The sequence below is a fragment of the Colletotrichum lupini genome, chromosome 9 (assembly GCF_023278565.1).
Source record: "Colletotrichum lupini chromosome 9, complete sequence".
NCBI lineage: Eukaryota > Fungi > Ascomycota > Sordariomycetes > Glomerellales > Glomerellaceae > Colletotrichum > Colletotrichum lupini.
Window position 1 is genome coordinate 2,789,277 of NC_064682.1, and position 20,691 is coordinate 2,809,967.

Here is a 20,691-nt window from a genome sequence, read left to right on the forward strand (position 1 = left end):
CGTGCCGGGGAGAGGAAAGGCGTTGGAAGTGGAGGTACGGGGTGATGTGCCGTGGGGATGGATGGTGAGAAAGAGGGAGAATAGGCGAAAGAGTCAGGCGGCAATGTGCCGTGTTAAAGGGGATGAAATAGAGAGAGAGATCAAAGGACTGAAGGGTGGAAGCTAAGAGCCGGTGGGTTGAGACTGCGTGACAGAGAGAGAGCGTGTATGTGTCAGAGTTTCTGACTGTCGAGATGCGCTTCGGACCAAGAGGCGGTCATTCGGCGGAGGAAAGGAGGAATACGCAAATCCCAGTGGCCGTCGACCCGAGAGCGAGTTGATGGATGAGAAATGGGAGTTGAGGAAAAATAAAAGAAGCTTCCGTCAACAACCTAAGAGAAAGAAAACCAGGGCCAGCAAGCAACTACCTCCTAAGGACTGGGTTACTGGGTATCCATCCGTATGGTCTAGGAGGGAAAAAATAAATAAAGAGGGTCTTGGGGCCGCCCAGGCAGTCTATCGGATCGACCTCGGGAGCCAAACAGAAAACATTACCAATCAACGATGCGTCAAGATGAGTGACAATTTCCGCCGGAGTCGGTTCCCGGATCTAGGACGTCTTAAGCCCGGCCGGTAGCTAACAACTTGCAGTAGGTACGGAGTAAGGTAATGCGAGGTCACAGGTGGAGGTACAGCACGATGTTGGGCATTCAGGAGGTATTGTTGCACGCAGGGCGAAGGCGAGGCACCCTGACTGGGGTGATAGATACTACCTTGTCTTCAGAGTGATGGGTACATACTTCCCGGCAGGCTGCTGTTAGTCTGTTAAGAAAGACAGAGAGCATTTCCTGGGTGAGTACATGGGAATTGGTGGTGTTGTGGGCGTCATCTAGTGGGATATGTAGGTACCGTATACCGTATCCACGTATCTCCCGTACCCAGCTAAAAGGACCTTATTAGCGCCACGAGTGAGAGTCTGGAAGACTGGGACTCGTTGGAAAGTGCGTGCTTGGCTTGGCTCCAGGAAAAAGGCGTGCAGATGCGACTAACAGCGCTGCGTAGGTACGGACGATGCAGCAGGGTGGAGGCGCGATGGGAGGACCCGCAGCTGTTAAATTGTCGGGGAGACCCAGACACACAGGCGTGCCAGGGTGCAAGACGGCCGTCATCCATGAGGTGGTGGGGGTACGGCTGTGTGGATCATCCTGTTCCCTTGGCATGGTGTTCCTTAGTCCTGACGGTCGACGGATAGTACATGATGAGCCATCTTGAGCCACCATGATACCTCCCAGGTCACAGACCAAACGTTGGGTTCCTTGGTTCCTTGAACCGTTGTAACTTGTGGCCCGTGGGAGGGCAGATCGGGGAGGAGTCAGAGACGGCAATAGCTTGCACCGGTCTCTACTATAGTAAGCTTTTTTCAACCGCCGCGGGGTTTTGCCTCGAGGCATCTTGGTCGTTGGTACACAGACAGATGTCCCCGATCTTGAACGAAGAAGAGGCGGTCAGCGGTGGGATGAGATGGGATGATGAGTGTCCGTGTGTAGAGGCTCGCGTCATCGGGAAGAAGGACGCTTTCGAGGTGTATAGTGTGTGTGTGTGTGTGACTTTTTTCGTCGGTATGTGTGTGCGCGAATGTGTAATGCAACTCTACGATCTAACTACCCGGCGAGGGACTCGAACACCCTCTTTGGTCAGACTAGTCGTGCTAGTATAAGGTGGGAGAGCTGGCTACCAACAACGGCAGAGCTGAACAACATAGACGTTAGCGGCAGCCAATTCGTTGAGAGATTTTAGACACATTGACGTGGACTTGCAAACATTTCCATCTGAAAAGCAGATGCAAATTGAACATCATCTAGCACCTGCCCGTCATGGAGGTTTCCAAGCAGATCTCCATGGGCCCCGAAGCATGTGTGCTGACCCTTGATGCAGTCAGAAAAAAGAAGAATGAGAGACTCCGTACGGAGTAAGAAGAGGCAAAAAAAAAAAAAAAAAAAAAAAAAAAAAAGGGATCAAAGTGGATACCAGCAGTGTTGAAACGCAGGTATCCAGCGCGATGGTCGTCGATGATAGAGGTCAGACACGTCGAACAAGTTGGCGCTACAAAACTCCGAGAGCGAAATGCGCAGCTAAGCACGCGCGGCAGGCCAACAGACAGTGGAGAGAAACAAGGGGAAGCAAACAACAAGAAATGTTGCAGGTTGCGATGGCAATGCCGAACACAGAACACGCACAACAGCAGAAAACGGAGACACCACATCGAGGGAAGGCGGCCCCACTTGAGAGATAGCAGTAGCGCAGCCAGCAGCGCCTGCCCGAGTTTGTGCTGCTGCACGTTGCGTTGTCTGCGGCCGGCGTAAAAAGGCGGCAATACCAGGACCAGGGATGGGGTCCTGCCCCGCTTTGCCTGCTCCCGGTGTTCTTTCCTTGGACTTTTTGGTTTCTTTCTTCTCTTTTTTTTTTTCACGTTCCTTCCACATTGAATTCTCACAGTCTGGTTGGTCACTGCCCACCTGGCCAAGGACAGCCACATTGGCCAGTCAAAACATCTGAAATCCGCGCTTGTCAGGAGTGTGGGGCCTGGCAATCGGTTTCGAGTCATCCGGCAAAATGTGGAGAAAGAAAAGGCAAGAAGGGCTACAGTGTCTTGTTTTGGATTAGTGCTGCTGAATCAGCTTCCTTCCTCCAAAGGCGAGCCAATTAGGTAGAGAGAGAAGAGGGAAAGAGCAGTCCAGGTTTGAAGGGTCTCTCTCTCCGAATATGCACCTCTCGTTTCGATCTCGAACTCCAACCACGGCCATCCCACCACATCGCCATCACTGCCAGCTGCAACAAACATTATTTGCATTCAAGTATCGCACTCTACAATTGGCTTCCCATCCTCGCTCCATCTTATCAGACCTCCTCTATCCAAACGCATTCTGTCCGGTCATTTCACCGGGTTTTCCACCACGGACTTCCCGCCATGCTTCCGCCAGTCTTCCGCGACTTCTCCGCTAGCCTCCCGCCAGTCAAACAAGCATATCTGAACCATTATTATTCATCTCCATCTCGCATCAGGCCCGCACATCTAAAAGTCCTTTTGCGACAAAGGATCGAGGACCCGTATTATTCGTACGGATATCCCGCCCACCCACTGTCTTACAGCCTGGCAGGGACCTCATATGCTAAATTGCGTGCGGATCAATTACGACTAGTATCTGCTTCCATTGTGGATTGTCGCTGACCCCTTACATAAGCCTTTACAGTCAATTAGTCTTACCCTCCGACCGCAACTCAGCTGAGGTTTTCGGCACAGCAGCAATTCGAATCCTGGAGACACCAAAAAGTCGTCAATTCAATGTGGACCGGGCCCCGCGGCCTCCCTGCTCCCCTGGTCCTAGCAGCATTCCACCGCCGGCTTCGTCCGCCGCAACGGAGGTCTTCTTGGACGTTGAATCAGCTCCGGTTCTCCATCAACGTTGACGCTGATCATTGACGAGATTTCAATCTCACGGCCCTGTTTCCCCTCCGACCTGTTTCCTCCAACGGGCCTCCTATCACTCTCCTACGGACGTCTCCCACTCGTCTTATCCTCCGGCTGATCAAGCAACCGGTGCAACCCTGGACATTTCCGTTTCGCCAAGCCCGTCTTCAGAATGAGTCACTTCTAGACTGCAAATCATGGCAACTGAACCAAAAAGCAAAAACTCGAGGGCCTAGCAGACACACTAATGACAGGTCGAATTATCTTCTACAACGGATACAGGCCATTGAGGTGTCAGCAAGAATTGTTGCGAGTAATTCAAGCCCAGCAAGTCACTGTTCCACGACAAATGCACCCTCGCGCCTCACCCTGTCGGAGACTTTCCTTTGCTAAATTAGTGTCTCGCCGCCACGCCTTCCGCGCGCCCTCCCGCCGCAAGTCACACACCTGGTGGGCGTTCCCCCGTCCTACCTGACGGTGGCACGGTGCAGCTGCCGTTCGAGTCTCGGCGGCAATCGGCCGAAGCCTCGGACAAGGTACATGATGTTCCTCAATCTCGCAAACCAGAAGAGACTCAAGAGAGATAGCAGCACTACGGATACAGAACATATCGCTACCCTGGCGACCTGGCCTGGCACCTGGCCCCCGACTTTCCAAGGCTGATGAGAAATGCACAGCTCAACCCCAGACACCTCACGTCGTGAAGACTAGCCAAGACCCGCTAATTACACATTGATAAAAAGTCCGTCCGTCTCCTGTCAGCTAGAGCCTGGTCGAGGACCTTCGCGTGACGCCTCGCACGCATGCACATGGCCTACCGTACTCCGTACCTCGCTCGCCTTTAGCAATCATGCCCACATCAGCCTGATCGGCTCGGCCTCAAGTGCCGCGACACGAAACATGAACGCGAAAGCCAACTCAACCACCCAATACTCGGTGCAGCATGCAGCACGTACGCCTGGCTCTAAGCTTATGCAGCGCTGCTTCATCCTCACTTCATCCTCTTCGTCTTCTTTGCTACTCTCCCCCACACCCCCGAACGAACGATGTCAATTCGCTCGCCAGCGGCAGCATCCGATCGACAGCGTGGCGTTTCTACCCGACTTCAGACTGGCTCCCAGCGAGAGAAATGATCGCTTGAACTCGTCACAGACCGCCCTGTCCCCTGACGACTGACTGCACGCCGAAAGAGTCATCCACAGACTTGTTTGTGCCGGATGCTGACAGCCAAGAACCCAGATGGAGTTTCCTCCAATGGGCCTCTTTACTCTTGTCTTTCCACTACCTATTCTGCTCTCAAAGTGGCCAGCGCCTGCATTACACTACACTGATTTTCCAGAAACCTCGGAGACATGTCATCCCTGTCGTCGAGGCACAAATGGTAAGCTTGCGGCTGATTCTCGGATCTCAACCGCTGAACGAGACGGATATCCGTATAGGAGTTTTGGTCAACCGCTCGGTCGGAGCCGACTCGGTCAGCCGAAAGAGGCAACATGCGGGGACGATCTACGTCGACGACCCCTCCACCCAAAACGTTGTCGTAAATCGGCCAAAAAGTCTAATATCGTGATCTGGAAGCGACCATTTCCGTCCCGTCCAAACAGTCGATATGCTATGCCAAAGTTTCCTCCCATGGGCATGCCATCTCTTTGGCTCCCACATTGACCACACAGACTTTACAGTCTAAGCGTGGATCGTCGACTGTTGGACGAGGCGTTCTTGTTGGTCTGATGTAGCTCAACATCGATTGACCCTCAAGTGTCAGTTAGTCAGCCATACACACACATTTTCCCCAAACATCGCAAGTGATTTGCTGAATCCGGTAATGGCTTCGTGGGGAGCATCTGGGCGGGCGAAACAATCATAAGCCTATTTCTATTGCGACGAGCGCACTCTCGGGCCGTTCGAGACACCGTTGGACCTCGGCGTCGTTGGAGCATCAATGTGAACGTGAGCGAGCAGGCAATGTATGATGATGAGCGGGCGATTCCTGTTAGTACGGTGTCTCTCTCAACGATGTAGTGTGTATCACTCTGGCTCAAGCGCTCCGGCGTTTGTTCTCTTCCCTCCCTTGAACAACTACCCTTCCCCCCCAACGTACCTTGCTCGTTGAGGCTTGTAAGTCCGTCTCGAGCATTCCGTAGACGTATAAACTGCCAGACTTGTCAACTATCGGGTACTTTGCACAGTATTAGACACGATAGACGAACAGTTGCTAGCCAAAGCTTGTAGATTTCTCAGTCCTTTAGTCTGAGAGACCTCTTGATGCGATAGATCAAGTCAGCCAGCGACCCTACCTGCAACGTGACAGATCTTGAATTGATACCTTGCGAAATCAAATACAAAGTAGAAGCCTTCCATATGATGTTCAGCTAAAGATGCTGAAGATGCTGGAGAGAGATACTGAGGACGGATCTACTTGGCTAGTCGGATGCTACCTCTAGGTTCTCTCATGACGGTGTTGCTTGCGTGCAAGTCTAGGAACATGAGCTTGCCTAGCTGACGGTACTGCCGCTGGCTACCCTTTGGTGATATTTCGGCCTCTTGGTCCTGTGTCTCTCCTTTGTTAGTTTGCAGTATTGTCCCATGTACAACGTCTTTCTCAGTAACAACGTATTAGCTCCAGAAGATCTAGCAAGTACATTGTGTCTCCCATTCTCGACGTGTACTCCGCATCATCCCCTTTGAAGGATCATTATCTTAGTGTCCTCGGGATTTTCTCGATCTGATCGCTGCCTTGCCCCTTTCCCGTGTGAATAGGCGTAACATGAGTCCCGTCTCGCATGGAACACCTTGAACTGAGCAACTGTGTTTCCTGGCGTAATCTGTAGCTAGGTGCAAGTGTTGATCAAGAAAAAGTAAGTATATAATGCTATCGGCCAGCAGAGATGCTACATGTTTCTCTCCACACAGTCTCTGCCATTGAAGCTAGACTCCTCGGGTCATGGAATTTAAATTCCTCTTGATGCAGACTTGCTAGGTGCATTTTCCCTTGGCTCTCTTACGACAACACTGTTAATTGAGACTGAGACACGTCGGATTCTTTCACTAAAGCCCTCTTTGAGAGTATACAGACGCGAATACTGGAGAGAAGCGGGGAGGGCGAGACTACTGATTGTCTGCTGCTGGTGCATAAATCAAGTATCCATGCAACATGAAGATTCACTCCATCGTCGCTTAACACAACTAGAAACGCAAGATCTTGCCTCTCCGATCGAACAGCCTCTTCAAGAGAGGCGCACTCTTGCTTTGCGGAGTGTTCACGCTCCACGAGGCCACTTTACAAAGGCCGCCAGCGGGGTGCAGAAGGGATCTACGGCGCCACCATGAGGCCCTCAATGGCGATGTCGATGACTTGGTTGCAGTTTTTGGGGCCCTGCTAGTGTTCGGCACTTTCGTCTCGCCCTCGTCTTTGTCACGATATTATGCAAAATCTTGTCGCGACTCCATGAGTTGCGTTGAGGTCTCTTCGGATGGTTGAATCCTTGTACCTGGCCGTGATGGATGACGTCGGAGAGTGCTGACAATCACGTTAGTGAATGGTCTCGAGGCTATTTATGTTGCTATCGCTTGTTTTGGTGCTGTTGTCGTCCACTCCTCCGCAGTCCATGAGCAGCGGCTTGGCTTGGCAAGTGAGTAGTTCTCCTGTCATGATTCACGTTGTAGGTTCCAGCCATGAAATGTTGCTTCTTCCTGTAAACTCCATGAGTTTGTCATTATTCTGGGTCTTCTTGATACGAGGCTATAAAACGGGGATGGGATTTCTAGTCCCTCTGGAGAGCACGCTGTCAAGACTCCTTCTTTTCGAGCCAAGTCCAAGCCCTTTTGCATGTTTTATTTGTTTCAGTAAACGAGAGAAAACTGCTCAGAAGCAACGATCAACTGCTTCAACGAAGATCTTCTCCGCAACAAGACCACCAGGCTCATGAATCTCAAGCTTCCAGGTCCCCAAACCCAAGATTATCAATGTCAAACTCTTCCACCCTCCTCTTAACCATCACCACAGCTTTCGGGTTCACATTCATGGACGCGCCCGTAATCACAGGCTCCGAAGGCGACCCCGGCGCCAGCTTCCAGTCGTACTTCAACAGCAAGTGACAAAGCGCAACCTTCACCTCGTTGGAGGCGAAGAACCGGCCAGGGCACGCGTGCAAGCCGTGACCGAAGCCCAGGTGCTCCGGGCTCGTCGTCACGAGCTGCGCCTTGTTGGCGCCGCCGGGCTGCTCGCGCATGCGGCGGAAGCGGTGGATGTCGTAGGTCTCGGGGTGTTCGTGGACGGTCGGGTCGATGGAGCTGTAGGTGTTGACGGAGACGGTGTCGCCGCGGCGGATGGTGATGTTGGAGTCTGGGAGGGTCACGTCTTTGGTGGCGAGGCGGCGCATGAGGACTGCAGTCGAAGAGGTGATTTATTAGATGGAGGCTTTGGGTTGTTGAATGTAATGGAGAGGGCGGTGGACTTACGCATGGAGACGGGCTTCATTCTTTGCGTCTCCTTGATGGCGCTGTCCAGGAGCTTCATGTTATACAGCGCGCTCTTCTTCCATCCCTCGGCTTTCAGGACCTCCACGATCTCGGCTCTCAGGGGGTCGATCAGCTCCGGCTCCCTGGCTAAGTAGATGAGCGTCTGAGCAAGGAGGTCCGTCGTAGTGTGTATAGCCACAAAGGAGAGCGTGAGCTGGAAAGTGGCAGCATCGTACGCCCCTCCCTGCGCCTCAGCCTCAGCCCACTCGATAGCATCGTTAGACACCGGCGTCTCAGTGGCCTGGCCTCCGGCGGCGGCTGCCCGTTTCTCCGCGCGCCGCTTTTCAATGACTGGTGCGATGAGCTTCTGGGCCTCGGCCAGGGACTCACGCGTGCGTCTGCAGTCTGCGGAGAACCAGTGGAGGAGGGGGCGCAGACGGAAGGGCACGGCGCGGAGCTTGACGGCTGCGGTGAAGGAGAGGACAGTGTAGTCCTTTGTGATGCGGAGCCAGTCTTCGTTACGGCAGAGTTCTGGGCCGAGGAAGACGCGGGAGGAGAGGCGGGCTACGAGGTCAAGGATTGTGTCTTTTAGGGGCAGTTGGTGCCATTCTGAATCGGCGATTGTTAGTTTTGGTTCCAAAGAAAGGCATTCCGAGGAATCTAGGAGATGGCCATGATATCTACCTTGAGATTCGCCGAAGATGAGGTTTGCTGCGAACGCGGTTTCGAGAGAGAGCGGTTCGGTGATGGTATCTGCCAGCAACTACTTGCAGGATCTTGTTATCGTCGTCAACGAATCCGAACGGCTGAAATCCCGGGATTTTGCCATGGAGGTCCTACAAATTGAACAAAAATGTCAGTATACCAAGAGCTCCCCAAGTAGAACGTCTTAAAGAACCACCCTGGGTAGTCTTCACGGCCCTGGGAACTCACCCGCATGATCACAGCCCCGAAGCTCAGTCCCTCCTCATTCCGGATGACGTTGGCGAAACGAGTGGGCAGAACAATAATCTCCCCACTCTCTGCAAGGACCTTGTATGGTTTGTCGCGCAACGTGGCTCTCCCTCTCGCAATCAGTTCCTTTCCTGTTTTGAAGAATTCAATCTGTGCTAGGAAGGTCGGTCTAAACCACTTTGGCGGCGGCTGCAGGAGGGGTAAATCGTCGTGTTTGAAAACTTTGAGGAAGATGGAAAAGACGACGACCAAGAAGGCAGTGGCGATGTAGCCGTACGGCTGGATTGTTGGGCTTGGACTGTTCTCTTTGCCTAGCCAGGAGAAAGCGGACGCGATTGGTGAAGATGAAGCCATTGTGACTCGGTTTGGAGATCAGTTTGCTGTTGTGATGGTTGACAGGGCGTGGTAAGATATACGTAGACCTGCTTCGTCAAGAGTTGTCCATTTCAACCTTCATGGAATGGCCTCCTTATGTAAAGAACATTCAGTTGTTCAGCATGCCTCTCAGGAGCGCCATCATGGAGCCGATAACTGATCAACTTAGGATGACGGGAATTATCTTGACTCTGAATCCCATACCAAGTTTTGAATTGGGTCTCAACGGACAGCTCCTAGCGAGCTTCAACCCTATGCATGGCTTTCCCCCATCTCGCATGAGGCAGAGGACTACAAATCAAAACGTTCTCATTCGCTACAATGTTGATGGTAAACCACATATCGGGAATTGCTTGCAAAGCCGAAAGGCGAAATACTGCGTCCGCACGATAGACTGTCGTCAGTCACGACATCGGGACGGAATTCAGACGAACTGATGTCAACCGATCCGATGAACACGCGGGCAATCACCTTTGTCAAGTGCGCCTTGCGCAGCCATTTTTGTTTTTTCTTTCTTTCTTACCGCTTTTACGCCATAGTATATGGGTAGCATATGTCCATTCGTTAGAATGCAGCCAATGTTTCACCACTTTGCTAAGCGGTGGGAGCCGAAACTTTTGACCAGTCATCATCGAGGCTCACGATGTTCAGGCATTGTAACTTGCCTAGACAAACACTGACTCAAGCTCCGTACGGCTCCGGAGTCTTTAAAGTCTCTCAATCCCGCCTCTTGCTTTGCTTTAAACTACAGACTGTCCACCAAGATAACTTATGGGGCTGTGTCATGATCGTGGGGTAGGATGAACATAAAAACCAGCCACTGGAAGCGCAGGCTACGGTAGGCAGAACCAATGATAGCTCGCACTTTACGCGGGTAACGATATTACAATCTTCAACCAGGGCCTGTAGTTAGAGACCGAAGTCCGTGTCTCAGCTACGGGTACGGTAACTAATGTCACATAGTGCAAGATTCGAGCAAATGCCTATTTAGGGGAAGCCGGCACTCGAAGCCGCCAAGGCCTAGCAAGGCAGATCTGTCAACCCCTAAATTCTGGAGCAAGCGAGTCTGTAACTAACGAACTGCCTAGCTCGTATCTCGTGTTCGTAACTCGGGTTCCGTCGCGTTTACAACCGTATGGGGCAAAAGCGGACGAATCAGGTACTCTATAACCAAGGGCAAATGGACATCGACCAAACGGATTACTCCTTGCCGAGACTGGGTTATGCCGTTAGATATACGAACGGGTCTTCCCGAATCTCCCGTTGACGTGTGAAGTGTGGCTATGACGGCTCAGCCTAGTGGGGGTTTGACCCTTGTCACTGCGTTCGCGCCTGGGCTTTGTAACGAAACCTTAATATTCCAAGAGATTTTTAAGCCAACGTCTGCGTGTAAAGTTACAATTACACGAGTAAGTCAGCGGATAGTACGGCTAGGCAAAGGCTGTAAAATGGGGGAGAGAGCTATTCAATCTGCCTAGTTCAGGACATTCGAAAGTCCATTGGTTCCTATGATCTTAGGCCCGCAGATCCGTCAGGTTTTGTCTCGTTAGGATAGGTAAGGTAATAATTGGCTACGATGCCAAGAGAACGCAGAAAGCTTGGGTGAGATTGGTCCTTTCATGTACTTACCTAAGCTTTTACTCACTTGATAAGAAAGCCTGGGCTCCAGAGGCGCAGGATGTATGTTCTCATTGCCAATTCCGTGTAGCCTTTCATAATTGTTTTCTTTCAGTATCTGCTCTGGATATTGTACTGGTATCTCGCTCTTTCAAATCTGGTTTTATCTCAGACAATCTGTCTTATTATACTATCTCATTGACAGTCATCACAAAGAGAAGGCAACCGGAAACAATAAAAGGACAGCCATAAGAGAAGGATCGGGAGGATAGAGAGCACGGAAGAGCGCGAAAACCTACGAAGCCGAAGGTGACTCCCCTTGTGATCTGAACGAAGACGCGAGCCGAGATCCTGGACCGTTTGACTCGAGAGTGACACTACGGAATTGGACCGTCCTGAAGATTCAATGGCGAAATGCAAAGAGCATCCTCTGGATGTTCCAAGTACGTTAAGATATATGACAACATCGGTCGAAGGCACGTCTGACAAATATACTGCAAGTTATCGAACAGAAGCTCGGTGGCGGTATCCGAGTCCACGGCCTGTTGATATCTCTATCAGCAGGAGCAACCATAGTCGCCTGTTGTGCCACGGCATACCTCATCTTCAGACACGCGAGCAACTACACGAAACCCAAAGAACAGAAGCAGTGAGTTACGCATATCTCATTCTCTAGCACTCTCCCATCCTAGGTCGTTCATGGGTTCTGACAAAAAGACATTCTTGCACAGAATAATCCGGATCCTGTTGATGGTCCCAGTCTACTCCATCGCATGCAGCCTGAGTATCATCTTTTACAAGAAGCAGGTGTACATCGGAAGCGTTTACGAGTTCTACGAGTCCTTAGTCATCGCATCCTTCTTCCTGTTACTCTGCCAGCTGCTGCATCCCGATCTGAATACATTACGCCGGGTCTTCAACTTGGTGGAGCCGAAGAAGTGGCTCAATCCCACGCGGTTCTTTGTCAAGCATGTAGGAAGAAACAAAAAGGGACAAACTGAGGACGGCCTGAAATGGTTCAACGTGAGTGAATGCAGCTCAAAAACATGGTGTCTCTTACATAGCCTGCGTCAAACTAATTTTTGCTAGATTATTTGGTTTGGAGTCTTCCAGTTCTGTACTGTCAAGTTCTTCGGTGCTCTCACAAAGTGCATCACGGAAGCCGCGGACGTGTATTGCAAGGAATCCAAGGATCCTAGCCATGCCAAGATCTGGGTGAGTGAGATCCCAATGAAGACGAGGTTCTCGAGAGTCGAACATGGTAGAGGACGAAGACCAGAGAGACTGACAACAAGTAGATCATGGTCATTGAGATCTTGTCCCTCGTCACAGCCATGATGTGCCTGCTGCAATTCTACCATCAAACCTCAAAGGAGATGGCCCAGCATCGACCTCTGCTCAAGTTCCTCGCCATCAAGCTGGTGGTGTTTCTATTCTACGTTCAGACCGTGAGTGCAAATCCCTTCTCCCTAGATAGGTGGTTTCCAACAACGTCCTCTCCTGGCCGCCTGTCTACTATGAACGTACGCTGACGCCGAAGCGACACCAGGGCATCTTCGAGTTCCTCACAGGCGACGGTGGTCCATTGATACCAACAGCATACATCTCGCACCCGTCATGGGCAGTCGGTATTCCCAACACACTCCTATGCTTCGAGATGGCAGCCGTATCAATTCTCCACCTTTATGCCTACCCCTACTCCATTTACAAAGACCCGGCGGCACCGAAAAACACCGGACATAATGCCAACGACGAAGATGGGCAGGGCACAGACCAGAACTCTGCGACGCGAATCATCCCTGTAAGAAGCCGAGAAGTCTGGCCTCAGCAGCCTGAGACTGCGTATGGACGGGCAGGAGCAGAAGAGCAGGACGCATGCGGCGTTTGGGATGGAGCTGACGGCTCTACTCGGCCTAACGCCGAGACCAGCGTCTCTGCGCGGGGCTTCCAATGGAGAGCGTTGAAGGATGCCCTCAACTTTGTGGATATTGTCCGGGCTGTTGTGACAGCGTCGCGGTGGCTGGTTGTCGAGCGACGGAGGGCTGCTCGGGGTTCTGGAACCGAGGGGGTCCAGATGCAAAGTGAGAATGGGGCGCAGTATATGGAAAGGGTCAAAACGGATGATTTATCTGAGGCTCTGAATATGGTCAACAGTCATATGTCTCGCAGATGAACTACCAGGCATAATTGACATGCCTGACGAAAACCTAGCTGCTGAGGACCCTCTTCATGGCGTGGAATGAGAAAATTGGTATTGTTCGTTGCATGTACTTCGTACTAGGGCTTTATGTCCGGAGTTATCATCTCTCAGTGTCTTGAGACTCGCTAGATCATAGACTTGTCGTTCGAGAGCTCTTCGAAATTCAACCCTAGCAACGCAGACAAGCTTCATCAAGAACAATGGTACGCATTTCAATCAAACCATTGGAGTCTGGGCAACAACTTCTAAAGCCATATTTCTTCTACCCATCTCTCAAGTCTTGCACGAGACTTCCATGCAGCCCTCGGAGAATACACCCATCTGCTCCACCGCGCGTAAGCCCTCACGCATCTCGTCTCCCACCTCACTTGAGAGTCCATAGACCCGTTTCCAAGCGGATCTGTCAACCAAGCTTCCTCCCCCACCAAGGAGACACATGCAAGCTTCAATTCGCCCAGATCGTCTAGTTGGTTAGGATGATACGTTGTGGTTCTTCTATACAGCGATCCGTGTTGACGGCGGTTCGAATCCGCCTCTGGGCAATTACCCGGGACTGATCATCGCGATCGGTTCACTTTTTGTGTTTGGTCAGAATTTTGAGGCATGGAGTTCTGTATTGATGGGTGGGGATGGATGTCCTGCGTTGTTGTGAAGTACTTGATGTAGGCCGAGTATCGGAGGGGCGGTTGGCTGCTCGAAATAATGAAATAATGTAAATTGAAAAGGATTGAATGAGTCAAAATTAATGTACACAGTCGGTCAGCATGGCACTGGAACATGTTCACCCAAAGTCGTGAAAAAATGCCAGAATCCAAGCAACGTTGAGCCACCAGTCAACAACTCAATCAAGCGTGAGACGCATTTCATTGGCTCTATGCATGAGTAGCAATATGGTGTTTGCATTCTCTAAAGACCTCTTCCCATCGGTCCGAAGTCCCCCGTCTCTCTTTCTCCTTCTCTTCCCATCATGTTTTATAGTACAGTAGTATTAACAAATTTTCTTCGCGCAAAGCCCCCTTTTATCGTCTAACCGTGCCAATGCTGGCGGTGCCGTGAGCGCGCGCGCCAAAATAATCAAAAAAGAGGTTCCACCTCCTAAAAACGCCATGCCATGCGGAGTCGAGTGAAGTTTGTTCCAATACAGTTTTCTGACCCTCGAGCAGCTCTTTGGCAGAGCACGCTCAGTGGTCATACCCCCTCCCATCCCTCCGTCGGGGTATGTTCGTACATCGGTTCGGTCTGGCCCGGCCTAAGATCGCTCGTCGCAGGAGAAGCTTCCGTCGTCCGTTACTGCGTCAGCGTCCTCGTGACGACCGTCCTGCCGCCGCCGCCGCAGTTCTCGCGGTGGCAGTTCACCGGTCCTTGTAAATCTTGGGCTTGAAGCCTTCCTTCACCTCAGCCTCGACCTCCTCCTTCTCCACCAACGGCCCAATCTCCTTTTCCAACCTCTCCCTCGCCCGGAGCACCTTGCTCTGGAGGTAGAAGCTGCCGCCCTTCTTGGGATCGTTGACGTCGAACAGCTTCTTGAAGCGCTCCATGACCTCGCCCGGGTTGGCGTCGGCGCCGTTCTTGCCGGGTGCCTCGACGTTGAGGATCTTGCACGCCTCGTCGAGGGTCATGCCCGAGCCGCCCGAGCCGGCACCCTTTGTGCCGGCGGGTGCGTTGCCGTTCTTGGCTTGCGCGCGGGCGTACTCGGAGGAGGCCTGCGCTTGCTTGTAGGCTGCGGCGAAGGAGCGACCGACGATGCGGGTGCCGACGAAGACGACTTGGGTGATGAGGCGGTACGCCTAAGGGTTGCGAGGGTTAGTCGGGTTTCGCTTCGCGGGATCGGTAGGAGGTTGATGAGCTCTGGCGGCGCATTCGGGTTCGAAGGGCGCACGCGGGAGAGAGTAGGGTAGGAGGGGAAAGCTTGAGGCGAACTCACCATGTTTGCTGTATTAGTAGCCTCTGCGCGAAGGGCGGTAGAGATGTTGTTGTTAGAGGCGGACCGATGCTCGATGACTGATCGCACGGTATACAGGAACCCGAGATGCGATGTCGCGCGTGTTCAGTACAGCTTGGCTGGTACGGGGGGGCGCTGGGCGTAAGGATGGCTCGCAACCTATCCAAAAAAATCCATCGACGACATGGAAATTGCCGACGAGAAATTCCGAGCTTCCTGCGCTTCGGAGGAGCGGGTTTGGCCGGGCGCCGACAACTTTTTTCTCGGGCCTTCAGTGCATACTGCGCCACATGTGCTCTCCTCAGCCACAACACTGATTCAAGTAGGCCGCCTCTCCTGTGGCTTGTTATTCACCCTGATGCTCGTGGGAAATGAGCAATGGATTCCCCTTGTCAACAGGGCACGGGGCTTGACTTTGAGTTTGAGTCCATCGTCGAAATGTTCCGCTGCGCTTGTGCTCTCTTTCAACGTCTCGACGGCACTGCATACCCATGGAACCTTTTCCTCACCTCGAGTGTCTGATGCTCATGTTGTTTACTGCATAGAGAGCACGATGAAGAATAGGAGTTGGCGCAGACATTCACAGCACAACCTCGAGGGGTTACTAGGCCGACCCGACTGTTCAGAATCTTGGTACATCAGTCTCCGTGACTGAGTAGCAACCATTCCGAAGCTTTCAAGGGACAAATCATTCAGGCAAAATCTCTAGCGCTGAATAAGGCAGAAGAGTCTTATAGGTAAGAGGATATGTACTGGTTGGTTTATGTACTCCGCTCTATGGCAGTCTAAGTATGTACAGACGAATTATTTACGGGATAAGATAGTATGTTTCAAGACGTGAAAACGAGATCTAGGACCAGGTGGTGGTGGCACCAATGGCCTCACCAGAGGTAGGAATCAAGAAGTTGCTCGCCACAATCTTGCCGTTGGCCTGGCGCGCACCCTTAACCAAGCTAACATCGACGCTCTTGAAGCTCGAAGCGGACCAGGTCGCGCTGCCGTCCCACGAGTTGCCGCTGCTGGTGGTGCCGCTGACGAGCGACGTCTGTCCCGACTTGGCCGTGGTCGCCGAGTTGGCGGCGGCGACATTGCTCTTGAGCGTTGACTTGGTCGTGATGGTCTGGAAGCCGACAGCGCCGTTGTTGTAGGCTGTGTTGCGTGTGAACTGGAAGTTGCCGGGCTGCTTGTTGTCGGTGAAGCCCTTGGCTACGTTGTTGAAGGCGATGCTGTTGGTGATGACGTGGTTCGCCGAGCCGACGTCGGCGGCGTCGCCGCCGCCCAGCTTGAAGCCGTTGCCGTCGCCCTGGAAGTCGGTGAAGCCCCAGCGGTTCACGCCGTTGCCCCATGAGATGGTATCCATGATGGTGACGGGGGACTTGAACTCCCTGTTGTTGTGTTTGTTAGCGGGTGTTTAGGTGGGCTTGGGGAATGTGGGAAGATATAACTAACCAAAGGTCCAAACCGTCGTCGACGTTCTCCCAAAGACGAGCGCCCTTTAGAATGTTACCCGTGCCGGAGCCCTCCTTGCAGGCGAAGCCGTCGGCGCTCTCGCCGTTCTTGCGGGGGTCGCGGTTGCGGTAGGAGTCGAGGTAGATGACCTGATTGTTGCTCAGGGAGCCCTGCATCTGGAAGCCCGTCTCGTAGTTGTCGTGGGTGACGATGCGCTCAAAGTAGTTGTTGGATCCGTCGCGGAGGTAGACACCGTAGGGGCCGTTGATGATGGTCAACTTGTAAAACTTCCAGTAGTTGGCCCCCTCGATGTGAAGAACACCACGGTCGGCGTTGGCAAGAGAGGAGTCGAGAGCGCCGGGGGTGCCAGGCAAAGCCTCTCCGTCGATGGTGACGGCCTCATCGTTGTAAGCCGTCAGGGTGTAGGGCTTGGCGGAGGTGCCGCTCTTGGTGATCTTGATGTTAGTCGTGGGCGAGTATGTGCCGGCACGGAGGTAGATGGTGTCGCCGGCAACGGCCTTGTCGACGGCAACTTGGATGGACTTGAGAGGAGCAGCGAGAGTCCCGGCAGCGCTATCTGAGCCGGCGGGCGCGACGTAGAGGTCCGCGGCCAAGACGACCGGGAGGATGGCGATGAGGAACCTGTAGAGACCCATGTTTGCTGTTAAAAAACCAAAAAGACCAATTGCAAGGTAAGGAATGAATGAATGCAGCAGTGAAGACTGATCGAGAGGGATCAGCTCTTGCCGATTAGCCGGCTGCCATCAAGCTTAAATACAAACTTCGCATCGTCAACAGGGAGCCCTCGTCTCTGAGAGCTGTCAGTCTAGGTCTTGATGAAGGTAACGCTGTACTTTCGCTGTAGACAGCTGCTATCCAGGCCGTGGCATTCTATTCGCAACCACCATTGACCCCCTTGTTAAACTGGGCTAGAAAGCAGACCGTCCTCCCGTTGGTGGAAAACAAACTCCACCACCGTAGGGCCGCCTCATTGATGGAGACCTGGCTTCGAGGTAGGATCCATCGACATCTCCGTGGGATAGAAATCCCGGCAATCGAGAGATTCCCAGGACCGCATGAACGAGGGGTTCCCTGGGCTTACTAGGGATGCGGTCGAGGTTGTTGAAGAAGGTAATACGCGGTTTATGAGCCACGAGGGAGGACAGTACACCAGCGACCCCGACGGAAAAGCAGCTCGCACCACTTCCTCGGGCACCGGAGAGAGCCTCGACCGGAAGATCTCAGTCCACCATCTCGGAGAGCAGCCGTACACGGACTCGATGGAACGTTGACTAGGGCTTTAAATCGTATTGAGCAGGCACACGACTCAGTTGAGCAATGTCACGACACCAAATGGTCGGCTTTTCGAACGAAACATGCCCGAGAACCAAATGTCTATTTAGTGATAGCATAATCACTTAGAATGAGATGAGAACAAGGGAAACTTGTCCATCTTGGAGAGCGCATGCACTCTCTGACGTCGCGATGTTGTCTAGAACTTCTGGTTCTGCGTGGTTTGAGTGGAGATGGAAGTCCACTGCCGTGATGCTTGGCGGCCCAGTCACCTCGTGGCCAGTTACCGATGCCATGGGTTGATAGGGGCTCCAGTGAAGAGAGTCAGGAGCAGCAGAAAACTGCCGCAGTCTGCCCACAAGCGTATTGTTTGGTTGGGGATTGGGTTATGTGGGCTGGCAGAAGAAGCGTCCATCCCCGGACGAACATCCTTGGAAGAATTGCTTGCCTAATCTGGCGGGCAGAAATTTGCGCTTTGTTTGACGCTAGATGGAAGAGGAATCGGCTGCCGTTGTTCGCTCTCTGGAGGCAAACACTTGCTGGAGCTGATGCTTGCAAGGTGCAGCAGAGAAGAGAGAATTGAGTGACGTTGACAATCTCAGCGGGATGATGACATGATCTAGTGACTTATGCGTAGCTGTTGCTTTATCCGCAGTTCATCTCATCCTGCTGATGCATAATGTGTTCGTGGAATAATACACTACTACGTCCACAAGAACTGGAGAACTGGGGAACAAGGAATGCCGGTCCAGGGTCGTCAAGAAAAGGTCCAAGGGAAACATGATCAGACGTTATCTTATCGATAATAGGCTACCTAAGCAGAGCTATCTTATCGATAAACATCTGTGCCTGACAGGCATAACGCTCATGCCTCAAGGTTCAGGCAAGAAAGATTCTTCACGGCCCCACTCTACAGCTCCAGGGCTGGTGACTGACGTGGTGAGCCTCGAAAGAAGCTACGTCTCCAATATCGCCAGCTCCAGGTACCACCTGTCCACTCACGCACCCAAACGCGCCTCGCAACCCCGGCGCAAAACGGCTGTCGAGCCCACGACCGACGACTAGCTCCTATATCCTACACACAATCCATTGCAACCAGATTTGCAACGACACCTATCACGAACCGACGACGAAACGAAACGGAATCGAGGCGCGCCTACTCCAGACAAGGGGGTAGTAATCGAAAGGGCACTCCAACCAATTTACCTATACCAAATCGACCTCAACCTCAACCTCTCAAATCCGACATACACAGCAGACAATGTCAAACTACTACCAACCCCAACAATCCTACGGCCCCGGCGCAGGAGGCGGCGGCGGCGGCGGAGGAGGAGGTGCCCAAAACCTCCAGTTCTACCCCTCCTCCTACTCCCCAGCCGGCGCCGTCTCGGGCCACGCAACCCCACAACAGGCCTCCTACGGCTACGGAGCCCAACCCGCCGCGGCAGGCGGCTTCGGCGGTGCGGCAGCCTTTGGCGCCCCTCCTGGCGGCGGCGTCGGTGTATCGGGTCGCATGGGCGAGCAGGGCGGTCTGCGCACGGGTTGGCTGGCGGCCTTTTCGACTGAAGGCTATGATGGCGAGCCGCCCTTGCTCGAGGAGCTTGGGGTCAACTTTGGGCATATTCAGGCAAAGGTGTGTTTTGTTGGGTGTGATGCGCGATTGGGCGTGGAGCATTGGGAGAACTTGCTGCCCCAACCTCTATAAGAATGGATCTGAACATGGGGAGAGCATCTTGGCTGACTTTCGATGATTTGCAGACTCTGGCGGTCCTGAACCCTTTCCGCCGAATCGACCAACACCTAATGGACGACGCAGACCTCTTCGGTCCCCTACTCTTCGTCCTCTCCGTACGTTGCAAAACCCAAAGCCTCACCTCCCTTCCCTACCACAAAGACAAAGCTAACCTCTCTCCTCTCAGTACGGCACATTCCTCCTCCTCTCCGGCAAAATCCACTTCGGCTACATCTACGGCCTCGCCCTCCTAGGAAGCACCTCCCTCCACATAATCCTCTCCCTCATGACGCCCACCGACGCCCACCCCTCAACAGCACCCCAGGCACCCCAATACGGCGGGCCCGTATCCTCCGTCGGCGGAGGCTACCCCGGCGCCCCGGACACCCACCACGACCACCCGTCGCGCAACGCCGCGGGCCACTTCTCCTCGACCCTGACCTTCACTCGCTCCTCCTCCGTGCTGGGCTACTGCCTCCTCCCTCTGGTGGCCACCAGCGTGTTCGGCGTCTTTATGCCCATGGACACGCCCCTCGGTATCGTCTTCACCACCATGGCTATCCTCTGGTGCACGTACTCCGCCTCGGGCATGTTTTGCGCTGTTGGACGGATGAGGGGTATGCGCGGGCTCGTGGCGTACCCGCTTGCGCTGTTTTACGTCGGATTCGGTATCATGGGTATTTTCAGCTCTAGGGGCAGCGGCGGGTCTCTGGCCAAGGCGGCGGCTGGGCTGAAGGGATGAGCAGGTAGGGTGACAACATGAAGGAAAACCTTAGAATCACCAAAAAGGCAAACTGGTTCCACGCGAGGAATCTCGAAAACGCCGGAACTGTAGAGGGCCAATCATACCAACAAGGGCACGGCGCATTTTGGTGTATACCATGGAAGTTGAAAGTTGTGGGAGCCACGGGAGAGGTGCGAGAGCCAACAGGAGCCCAGAAAGGAGCCACGATAGACGAACAAGGCAACGAAACAGACAGATGCATGCCCACGGCTACCAGAGGAGGCGGAAGCCAAAGGACCGACGATGCTTCACGTCATTGTACAATACTTTTAATCATGTTCAGACGAAGCCAGAAATAAAATTTTTGATAGTCCAATGCCTCCTATCCCTTCCGTTTTCCATGCTGCTGAAAAGATAAAAATGCACAATGCTGGGCTAGAAGATCCTCTCGTAATATACACATCAAGTGTAAAGAAAAGGGGAGGATCAGACCTTG

General features: G+C 53.0%; 9 protein-coding genes and 1 non-coding gene across 10 annotated transcripts; 5 read left to right on the forward strand and 5 right to left on the reverse strand.

Annotated features, from left to right (window-relative positions):
* Positions 1 to 935: 935 nt before the first annotated feature.
* Positions 936 to 1,430, reverse strand: CLUP02_16701 (uncharacterized protein; the record flags this gene model as incomplete). The annotated part of the gene is made up of 1 exon (XM_049295619.1): positions 936 to 1,430. The coding sequence occupies one exon, from the start codon at positions 1,428 to 1,430 to the stop codon at positions 936 to 938; it is 495 nt and encodes a 164-aa protein (XP_049152766.1).
* Positions 1,431 to 1,853: 423 nt separating this feature from the next.
* Positions 1,854 to 5,018, forward strand: CLUP02_16702 (uncharacterized protein; the record flags this gene model as incomplete). Its single annotated transcript, XM_049295620.1, has 13 exons — positions 1,854 to 1,913; positions 2,027 to 2,182; positions 2,279 to 2,372; positions 2,476 to 2,594; positions 2,687 to 3,158; positions 3,239 to 3,324; positions 3,366 to 3,402; positions 3,465 to 3,819; positions 3,888 to 3,984; positions 4,036 to 4,148; positions 4,215 to 4,235; positions 4,312 to 4,608; positions 4,688 to 5,018. The coding sequence occupies 13 exons, from the start codon at positions 1,854 to 1,856 to the stop codon at positions 5,016 to 5,018; spliced, it is 2,238 nt and encodes a 745-aa protein (XP_049152767.1).
* A 106-nt stretch (positions 5,019 to 5,124) lies between these two features.
* Positions 5,125 to 7,279, reverse strand: CLUP02_16703 (uncharacterized protein; the record flags this gene model as incomplete). The annotated part of the gene is made up of 14 exons (XM_049295621.1): positions 5,125 to 5,201; positions 5,234 to 5,277; positions 5,342 to 5,493; positions 5,550 to 5,617; positions 5,659 to 5,709; positions 5,746 to 5,829; positions 5,887 to 5,998; positions 6,241 to 6,279; positions 6,454 to 6,556; positions 6,636 to 6,695; positions 6,766 to 6,824; positions 6,868 to 6,968; positions 7,044 to 7,141; positions 7,233 to 7,279. 14 exons carry the CDS (start codon positions 7,277 to 7,279, stop codon positions 5,125 to 5,127), a joined length of 1,095 nt encoding a protein of 364 aa, XP_049152768.1.
* Positions 7,280 to 7,380: 101 nt separating this feature from the next.
* Positions 7,381 to 9,217, reverse strand: CLUP02_16704 (ent-kaurene oxidase; the record flags this gene model as incomplete). Its single annotated transcript, XM_049295622.1, has 4 exons — positions 7,381 to 7,835; positions 7,910 to 8,494; positions 8,594 to 8,672; positions 8,750 to 9,217. The coding sequence occupies 4 exons, from the start codon at positions 9,215 to 9,217 to the stop codon at positions 7,381 to 7,383; spliced, it is 1,587 nt and encodes a 528-aa protein (XP_049152769.1).
* Positions 9,218 to 11,261: 2,044 nt separating this feature from the next.
* Positions 11,262 to 13,028, forward strand: CLUP02_16705 (uncharacterized protein; the record flags this gene model as incomplete). The annotated part of the gene is made up of 6 exons (XM_049295623.1): positions 11,262 to 11,298; positions 11,357 to 11,504; positions 11,587 to 11,878; positions 11,945 to 12,070; positions 12,154 to 12,303; positions 12,405 to 13,028. The coding sequence occupies 6 exons, from the start codon at positions 11,262 to 11,264 to the stop codon at positions 13,026 to 13,028; spliced, it is 1,377 nt and encodes a 458-aa protein (XP_049152770.1).
* Positions 13,029 to 13,507: 479 nt separating this feature from the next.
* CLUP02_tRNA300 lies at positions 13,508 to 13,597 on the forward strand. Its single transcript has one exon. It is a non-coding gene; the product is annotated as a tRNA-His (tRNA).
* An 810-nt stretch (positions 13,598 to 14,407) lies between these two features.
* Positions 14,408 to 14,982, reverse strand: CLUP02_16706 (uncharacterized protein; the record flags this gene model as incomplete). Its single annotated transcript, XM_049295624.1, has 2 exons — positions 14,408 to 14,842; positions 14,980 to 14,982. The coding sequence occupies 2 exons, from the start codon at positions 14,980 to 14,982 to the stop codon at positions 14,408 to 14,410; spliced, it is 438 nt and encodes a 145-aa protein (XP_049152771.1).
* An 865-nt stretch (positions 14,983 to 15,847) lies between these two features.
* CLUP02_16707 (pectate lyase L) lies at positions 15,848 to 17,102 on the reverse strand (the record flags this gene model as incomplete). Its single annotated transcript, XM_049295625.1, has 2 exons — positions 15,848 to 16,382; positions 16,447 to 17,102. 2 exons carry the CDS (start codon positions 17,100 to 17,102, stop codon positions 15,848 to 15,850), a joined length of 1,191 nt encoding a protein of 396 aa, XP_049152772.1.
* A 47-nt stretch (positions 17,103 to 17,149) lies between these two features.
* CLUP02_16708 (uncharacterized protein) lies at positions 17,150 to 18,916 on the forward strand (the record flags this gene model as incomplete). Its single annotated transcript, XM_049295626.1, has 11 exons — positions 17,150 to 17,161; positions 17,201 to 17,266; positions 17,312 to 17,401; positions 17,490 to 17,733; positions 17,783 to 17,802; positions 17,869 to 18,037; positions 18,229 to 18,298; positions 18,363 to 18,422; positions 18,478 to 18,506; positions 18,596 to 18,780; positions 18,839 to 18,916. 11 exons carry the CDS (start codon positions 17,150 to 17,152, stop codon positions 18,914 to 18,916), a joined length of 1,023 nt encoding a protein of 340 aa, XP_049152773.1.
* Positions 18,917 to 19,000: 84 nt separating this feature from the next.
* Positions 19,001 to 20,528, forward strand: CLUP02_16709 (Yip1 domain-containing protein; the record flags this gene model as incomplete). Its single annotated transcript, XM_049295627.1, has 5 exons — positions 19,001 to 19,372; positions 19,498 to 19,587; positions 19,659 to 20,176; positions 20,248 to 20,386; positions 20,448 to 20,528. 5 exons carry the CDS (start codon positions 19,001 to 19,003, stop codon positions 20,526 to 20,528), a joined length of 1,200 nt encoding a protein of 399 aa, XP_049152774.1.
* Between the last annotated feature and the right edge of the window lie 163 nt (positions 20,529 to 20,691).